The sequence below is a fragment of the Oreochromis niloticus genome, unplaced genomic scaffold, assembly GCF_001858045.2.
Source record: "Oreochromis niloticus isolate F11D_XX unplaced genomic scaffold, O_niloticus_UMD_NMBU tig00000406_pilon, whole genome shotgun sequence".
Lineage (NCBI taxonomy): Eukaryota > Metazoa > Chordata > Actinopteri > Cichliformes > Cichlidae > Oreochromis > Oreochromis niloticus.
Genome location: NW_020327155.1, coordinates 26,700 through 35,777, shown reverse-complemented (window position 1 = coordinate 35,777; position 9,078 = coordinate 26,700). Strand labels below are relative to the sequence as shown.

General features: G+C 42.8%; 1 protein-coding gene across 1 annotated transcript; it reads left to right on the top strand.

Annotated features, from left to right (window-relative positions):
- Positions 1–3,148: 3,148 nt before the first annotated feature.
- LOC112844597 (uncharacterized) lies at positions 3,149–4,372 on the top strand. Its single transcript, XM_025904226.1, has 2 exons — positions 3,149–3,283; positions 3,579–4,372. The coding sequence occupies exon 2, from the start codon at positions 3,610–3,612 to the stop codon at positions 4,273–4,275; it is 666 nt and encodes a 221-aa protein (XP_025760011.1). The 5' UTR covers positions 3,149–3,283; positions 3,579–3,609; the 3' UTR covers positions 4,276–4,372.
- The last annotated feature ends 4,706 nt before the right edge of the window (positions 4,373–9,078 follow it).

Genomic DNA, 9,078 nt, shown 5'->3' with positions numbered 1-9,078 from the left:
ACACCGGCTCACTCCTGGCGGCTGCTTATCGGGGCCTGGAGCCTGGGGCTCGCTCGGGCCACTTCGGAGGCGGGGTGTCCTCGGCCTCTCGGCCCAGGGCTCGGTCACTCAGGACAGCTGGCTGCGGCGGAGCTCACGGGCACGTCACTGCAACCCCCCCGGCTTCTGCTCCGCGGCTGCTGAGTGACCCTCATCTGGGACTCTCCTCAGCTCTTTCTGGGATAGTGACGCGGCTGCCCCTCTGTTGGTCTTCCTTGGTCTCTTGTGTTCTGGGGGCCTCTGGATGTCTGGAGTTTTGATCTCCTCCATACCTGCTTCATGCCCTGGAGGACGGGGCAGTGGCCCCCACACCTCTAGCAGATCATTACATGAAGGAACCTTTTAAAAACAAGCGCGTTCATGCTCACAGGTATACACACAGGTGATCACACACAAACTACACCCTTTTTGGCTCTTACCTCAAAGCACACTGTGCGCTGTCGATCTTACGTGCTGCCAATAATGTTTAATATTTAGTATTTACTGTCATATTCCCATAGATCATTGTGATGTTGTTTATTACTCTCGTTTTCTTCTGCTTGCTTTCTCTTTCTTTCTCAACAGGTGAACCAGATGATCGATATATGTATTTTTGTCTGCTTATTTTGTTGGTTTTTGGTTTTTTGCCCTTTTCCCCGTCCCTCTTCCCGCTGTTTTTCTTTCCCTCTTTCTTTCTCCCCTTTCTTTCCCCCAGTTAGTCTGTCCCGTATTCAGCAAGTGAAAATAAAATAAACAATAAAAGGTGAATCAAATGGACCATTACGGCAAGGCTGGGATGGTCAATTTGGTAAAGTAAATCCGTTGGGCATCTTTCTTCGCTTTAGACAATAATTCTGATGGCAAAAGAACCAAACGGGACAGGTCAAAAAAAAAAAAAAAAAAAAAAAAAAAAGATCCACTTAGTGTGTCTCTCTGTGTGTGTGTGTTGTGTGTTGTGTGAGTGTGTGTGTGACAGAGAGAGAGTGCCACTTGCTGTGTATTTCAACACAAAAGGCAGTACTCTTACTGTTTGGGATTATCTGGGGAAAGTGCTTTTGTGTACTAGGCTTTCTCTATATTTTTCAGGTTTCTTTTCACTTTTGTATTGTACAAATTACTTCTTTGTCTGTGTAGCTTTAAGCTTTAGTGTAAAATAAATGGGATCTGCACACAGAAAACAAAAGAGGAGTTAAAGCCTCCCCCCCCAGACACTCAAACAAAGCACAGAGAAGACGACCCACAAGGCCATTCTGTTATTGCGTTAACTGATCATGTGTTGCCCTGCCACTTGCAGGCCTCATCCTGCCGCACATATGTGTGCACCAGGACATGCCAGGAACAGGAAACACAAGAGAGTCAGCCATCCAAGCTTCACAGGGCCCGAATCAGCTGAACCCATATTCAGCCCACCGCTGCCTCCAAATCTCCTCCTCCTCTCCTCCGCCTGCTGGGACCAGTAGGCAGCGCATCGCCTGCTACTGGACCTTTCGGCAGCAGCAGCCAGGTAAAGCATGCACTGTGACTCACTGTCCAGCACCACAGGCCCTCTCTCACACTGACATCTCTACTCATTTCTCTTGTTTTGCTCTCATTTCTCAGCCGCTCTGTGTGTGCGTGCGTGCGTGCGTGTGTGTGTGTGTGACACAGAGAGAGAGGGGCCGAAAGAGAGCCACACAGAATGACAGGCAGGCAGATAACAAAGCACTGAAATTCAAATTTGCCCTGTAGATCCACTTAGTGTGTCTCTCTGTGTGTGTGTGTGTGTGTGTGTGTGTGTGTCTGTGTGTGTGTGTGTGTGTGTGTGTGTGTGTTTCTCTCTCTCTGTCTTTACACAAACAGCACATGTCACTGCATTTTCACCACCTTTCATGTGCAGTGCACTGGACTTGCCAGCTGGTGGGCGCCCTCCGGTGGACCAGACAGGCAATTGAGTGTCACAAGCTGTTGTGTGACACTTGCTGTGCATTTCAACCAAAAGGCAGTACTCTTCCTCTTTGGGATTATCTGGGGAAAGTGCTTTTGCGTACTAGGCTTTCTCTATATTTTCCAGGGTTTTTTTTCACTTTTGTATTGTACAAATTACTTCTTTCTTGTGTAGCTTTAAGCTTCAGTGTAACATAAATGGGATCTGCACACACAAAACAAAACAGAAGTTAAACCCCCCCCCCCAGACACTCAAACAAAGCACAGAGAAAGACATTCTATCTTTGACAGTTATATATACATGTTATTATATATAAGAGACAAATATTGTTCCTTCAGTGTTGCCATTACTACATTTGCTCAATGCCTACATATATGTGTAAAAGCAAATGTACGAGCTGTGATAACTGTTGCTGATAAGATGAAGAGTAGACTGATATATGAAATATTCCTTTATTGGGTGAGGAAAGCAGACCTTGTCATAACTGCTTTGAGTCATACAGAATAGATATCAGAGCCTTAAACAGGCTCACTTCTGTTTTTTTCTTTTCTTTCTTTTTTTTAATTTCATAAAATTTAAATTCAATTGTTTCATTCCAGAACATTAACAAAAGTACATGAGAACCTCTGTACGCGGTTCAACTCAAACCCGGTGATCTCCAGAGAAATTAATTTTGACTGTAACTTAACGTGCAGAGGCACAACAGCTTATCTCCAGAGCGCACAAGCTGATCTCCTGATTTCTAATGTAGTTTTTCTTAAAAACTGCATTTCTAATACGTCACCCCTTTTCCTTTAAGCTACATTGGTTTCCTTGTAGTTGAAGTTTCCAATTCCACTTTACAAAAGTGAAGGAGGAAAAAAAAAGCACACAAACAGGCTGACTTCTGCTAAATGGGTCAAACTGGGCAGAAAGTATACAAACACATAACATCCTTATAGAATATGATGTAACTCTATAGATCAACTTACTTCAGAATATATAAAGCATATAAACAATTACAGCAATAGGATGCAACAAACACAGCAGTGCTACTAATCCAAAATACTCAAAGCTTCATAGAACTGAAACAAACATTTATTTTTAGCTCCATTCTGCTGCTGATACATACTTTAGGTTTCTGAATATTAAACTTGTTGCTGCCTTTCATAGTGTGCACCAGGACATGCCAGGAACAGGAAACACAAGAGAGTCAGCCATCCAAGCTTCACAGGGCCCGAATCAGCTGAACCCATATTCAGCCCACCGCTGCCTCCAAATCTCCTCCTCCTCTCCTCCGCCTGCTGGGACCAGTAGGCAGCGCATCGCCTGCTACTGGGACCTTTCGGCAGCAGCAGCCAGGTAAGCATGCACTGTGACTCACTGTCCCAGCACCACAGGCCCTCTCTCACACTGACATCTCTACTCAATTCTCTTGTTTTGCTCTCATTTCTCAGCCGCTCTGTGTGTGCGTGCGTGCGTGTGTGTGTGTGTGTGACACAGAGAGAGAGGGGCCGAAAGAGAGCCACACAGAATGACAGGCAGGCAGATCACAAAGCACTGAAATTCAAATTTTGCCCTGTAGATCCACTTAGTGTGTCTCTCTGTGTGTGTGTCTGTGTGTGTGTGTCTCTCTCTCTGTCTTTTACACAAACAGCACATGTCACTGCATTTTCAGCACCTTTCATATGCAGTGCAGTGCTGTTGCCCTGCTAGGCGCCCTCCTGTGGACAAGACAGGCAATTGATTGTCACAACCTTGAAAGGTATAGAGAGCATGGAATGCCATGGCTGCCCCAAGTGATGAAGAGGATTCCAGGGAAGACTGAAAAGCACACGCGGAACAAGGTCTTGGTGCTGGTCAGCTCAGTGGGACTTATCATGAATAAGGATTTTGTGTCCTATGAGAAACTGAAGGACCTACTCCTGGAGCTGAAGATGACACAGGCAGAGCTCCAAAAGTACAGGATCCTTTCCACATCAGTTTGTGAAAAAGTTTTCGGCTTCACTCTCTATAAGCTCCACTACGATATCCTTTATCGAATGGGGAACCCAAAACCCCATACGGAGAAAAAGTTGCCTCCAGATCTTCCCCTGGAGATGGAGGAAGAGGATGCACCTGTACTTGAAGAGGATGAGGAACCTGACCTATTGCAGACGAGAGCTGTGTACATGCCCGCTCACACCAGCAGACACTGGACACAGCAGGAAGAGGGATTTATCAACCTTGATCCAACAATCTCCACTGGCGTGGCATACAAGGAGTATGTCGGACAATGCAAAGCAGCAAGACTACCTGCAAGGTCGTACAAGGGCTTTGGGAGAAAGCGAAGAGACCTTCTCAGGAATGAATAGGCATGCAAGTTGATTTCCTGTTCTAATGATGTCCTTTTTTTAAATTTTGACTTTATGTTAGAACTAGCAATTTCAAAAAAACAACAAAAAAACAACCCACCCCTCTTTCTCTTATTTTGACTTTATGCTTAGAACTAGCAATTTCAACAAAAACAACAAAAATTTGAATTTTTGGTTTTTGTTTGGCAATTTCAGAATACCTGTCTCCAGCTCTCCCTCCTAGGTCAACAAAGGCACCCATCTGCTGCTGCTGCCCCTTTGAGATGGCAGCATCCTGGAGAAACGGAACCTGCTTGACTTCCAGGTGTGAGAACTTGCAAGTGTCCAGAATCAGGAGAGATTGGGGGACCCACTTTAGCAGGATCATCTGTGAATAGACTGGATAGAAATAAGTTCTTCTTCTATCAGTTATTATTTATTCTGTTCATTATAGAATCAGCTACTGTTCTGCCAGACCTGAGAAACATGTTCCAGTTCAGTTCACATCTTACTTACACTGACAACTTTGTTTTGGCTGTATATTTGTTTAGTTTTATATATATATAACTTGTTTTACAATTTATCTACCAGGTCGCACTAAGACGATGTACATTTCAATCTGTCAAGTTTAGTTCATAAATATGTTTGTTCTGGGTAGATCATTGCTTGAGAAATCTTCTTTACAAAATGACTGTTGTGTACTAAAAGGGGGGAAAAAAAATAAAATGTGTACTTCACATTACGGTTGAAACTGGGGTTTTTTAAAAAAAAAAAAAGTTATTTTATATAAACAATTTTTGCTCATAACCAATTAAAAAAATATTTTTTCCAAAACAAATTCTTTGAAGAAATGTACCTCACATCTTCCCACCTGCTTTCACTGCATAACAGCCCACACTAGTGAAACAAGACCCAGTAAAAGAGCCTGAAAGGAGTTCAGAAGTGCCCTGAAGCACCAATTTTGCCCGCAGGCACCGCAAGAGCCTTTATGTTTGTCACAAAGATAACTGCTAGACTCCACATACAGTGGTGAAGATGAAAATTATTTATTTTCTTACTCTTCTTATATTTATTGTTTGTTTACTTGCACTGCTGTAACTGGAGCCTCCTCATCTCGTCTCTCTATATACTGTACTGTATGTAGCGGAGATGACAATAAAGTTTACTTTGACTTCAGCAGCGAGCAGGCGCACCGAGGGCTCTCGCGCTCACTTTTCGTGTATAGAATTTCGAAAAAACATCGGTGCAAATTTTAAGTCTGTATCATAATGTCTGCTGTTTTCGTGTTTGTTTGTGAAGCGAGATCGATCAACTGCAGACCAGACAACAAACGACGGAGGCACCAGACAAGTGCAATCAAACGACGAGTTTATTAACACAGGAGAACAACCATCAGCATATGGCCTGTTTTGCTCTGACAAAAATACACTGGGTTCTGGTTTTATAACATAGAGGATCACGCCCCCATGTACACGTCAAATACAGGTCAAAAATACATTGTTTACAGACAAGGGTACATCATGTACATCTTAATAACTATAAACAGACATCTAACTTCTCTTTTCTATATCACTTGCCTTTTACGGTAATAAACTTCAAGCTTCAGGGTCTCTAAGAGCTAATAATGGACACTCGTCATTAATTACTAAGTAGACTAAATTGCAGCAAGTCTCAAGAAGGAGCAGAAGACACTTGGGCCTTCGCTCAGGCCTGTTGCTAGATTTATGTGTATTGTAAGCATGCATGCAATTAACCTGCTATGTTCTCATCTACCCTCAACATGTATCACCTGGAAACTCTCACCAGTGAAGCTTAAAACCCTCTTGGATGGAACATCAACTCTAAACAAGCACAGATATGCAATGTGTATAAAATGAACTCTACCTGTGCATAGAATGAATGTGATGACAAACATATTCAATGCAATATGAACCCTGTAAGGAATATTACTGATAAAATAATACTGTAAACCATATTATTAATGCATTCATCATAAGGCAGATTATATCGTAGCAATAAAAGAATCTCTGAATCCCAACATTCCTTCTTTTGACATTCCAACAAGGAATGTCACCACATTTCATGTTGTATCCCTCCCTTTGTTCGTATTTTGTTTTATTTTGCGAGTTGGTTATCAGATGCCGCTCCAGCCAGCCAGAGACTCCCCCGCCAAGCAAATGGACGATAGAAAACCCATCTGTGCATATGCCATTCCCAATATGCGCTGCCTGATGTCGGGGCAGCATGAGCATGAGCAACCTTTTTTATTTTTTTTTTTTTTTTATTTGCCGTCGACCACCACCAGGCCGCCGACCCCGGTAGTCCCCCCACTACTGGGCGTGACCTCGAATTGGCAGTAGTCCAGTTGAAAGTGGAGGTGGACAGAGAAAGGTGAGTAGCTTGAAGGAAGCGATATCGATTCTTTAAATCCTGAATTGACTGAATATAAATGTATTTTACCAGAAATGCCAGAATCTCAGGTTAAAGCTCACAAAACTATTTCAACAACCAGCAAATGAGAGCAGGAAACGCATTCCACATAAATGGGTAAACACAGAGCGGACCCGACGCATCAGAATTAGCTTAGTGGCGTCGGGGCTGAAAGCCATTAATTCCCTCTTACTTTTGCTGTTTTTCTTCCAACACGATAAAAACCACAGTTCATGCACAGCTCTCACTGTACTTCAAGAACAGTTCCCATCTCAAACATCTGTTTCCCATTAATCATCGCTTATTACCCATCGCAATGTTCCCTCTAAGCTGCGCCCGTGCGCAATTGCGCATTGCTGGCACGGTCTACTATGGAAAAACATGGCAATAAAACAGCTGACCACCATAAAATAGTCTTGATGCAGTGGAACTGATATGAGAGTGTGTGAATGTGATTGAGAATATATACATATACTGTGTTGTGTCGGTCGCAAAAAAAAACGGCCCGTAGAGCCGCCCCTTGAAGTGAATAACGGAGCCTGCTCTGTTTTTTGTGTGTGCTCTCAGCAAGGAGGGACGGGTGCAACAAAAACAGCCACCTGTTGCTGGGCAGAGGGAGGGGCAGTCGTCACTCTCCCAGTGGCATGTCAACAGACGGGGGGAAGAGAGAGAGATCGTTTTATCTTTTGGATTCAAGTGCAATTGAAGCTGTGGCTGTATCCCAATTCATGGTCTGCAGCCTAAAGTACGCAGCCTCAACGGTCCTCAAGGGCCGCGTACTCAAAGACGGCTAAGGCCGAAGTGCGAGGCTTGTGAAATGGGACGATCTAGCCTCCGTGGCGCTGCCCAGGTTGCCTAGCAACCATGAAGCTGGAAACGTGTGGTTGACAGAAATGAAGGAGACATTTGTTTGTTCTACACGAGCTTTGTGTATTTAATAAGTATCTGAGGCTGAGACCACAGACTGTAAAACATGATTGTGACTTCATTTCTGTACTGAACAGTCATTTAAGATTAGCTAGTAAGTAACAATTAGTTAATGTTGTTCATGAGACTAAAGTCAGTGTAAATATGATATGGCCAATATTATAGTTATTATATTAATCATTATTAGTTATTACAGCACTGAGTTTGAAGTCTTAAATCAATTCACTTTTATTGTCACATCACATGTGAAGACACTGTACAGCACATGTGAGTGAACTCTGTGCAAATAATGAGCTCCAGTAAAGATCAAGTTGTAGTTGTTTATATGTCCTACACCTTAAATCTTCACTCAAGACAAGTGTCTTTGACATGTATATATACATGTATTATATATAACAGACAAATATTGTTCCTTCAGTGTGTTGCCATTACTACATTTGCTCAATGACTACATATATGTGTAAAAAGCAAATGTACGAGCTGTGATAACTGTTGCTGATAAGATGAAGAGTAGACTGATATATGAAATATTCCTTATGGGTGAGAAAAGCAGACCGTGTCATAACTGCTTTGAGTCATACAGAATAGATATCAGAGCCTTAAACAGGCTCACTTCTGTTTTCTCTTTCTTTCTTTTTTTTAATTTCATAAAATTTCATTCAATTTTTCATTCCAGAACATACAAAAGTACATGAGAACCTCTGTACGCGGTCCAACTCAAACCCGGTGATCTCCAGAGAAATTAATTTTGACTGTAACTTAACGTGCAGAGGCACAACAGCTTATCTCCAGAGCGCACAAGCTGATCTCCTGATTTCTAAGTAGTTTCTTAAAACTGCATTTCTAATACTTCACCCCTTTCCTTTAAGCTACATTGGTTTGGTTAGTTGAAGTTTCCAAATCCACTTTAAAAAGTGAAGGGACAAAAAAAAAGAAGCACACAAACAGGCTGACTTCTGCTAAATGGTCAAACTGGCAGAAAGTATACAAACACATAACATGCTTATAGATATGATGTAACACTATAGATCAACTTGCTTCAGAATATATAAGCATATAAACAATTACAGCAATAGGATGCAACAAACACAGCAGTGCTACTAATCCAAAATACTCAAAGCTTCACAGAACTGAAACAAACATTTATTGTTAGCTCCATCTGCTGCTGATACATACTTTAGGTTTCTGAATATTAAACTTGTTGCTGCCTTCATAGTGTGGACGAGGACATGCCAGGAACAGGAAACACAAGAGAGTCAGCCGTCCGAGCTTCACGGGCCCGAATCAGCTGAACCCAAATTCAGCCCCACCGCTGCCTCCAAATCTCCTCGTCCTCTCCTCCGCCTCTGCGACCTTTAGCAGCAGCAGCCAGGTAAAGCATGCACTGTGACTCACTGTCCAGCACCACAGGCCCTCTCTCACACTGACATCTCTACTCATTTCTCTTGTTTTGCCCTGATCGTGAGC

Excerpts from the sequence above, each read along its gene's own strand:
- LOC112844597 (XM_025904226.1), top strand. The coding sequence starts at position 3,610 with ATGCAGTGCAGTGCTGTTGCCCTGCTAGGCGCCCTCCTGTGGACAAGA.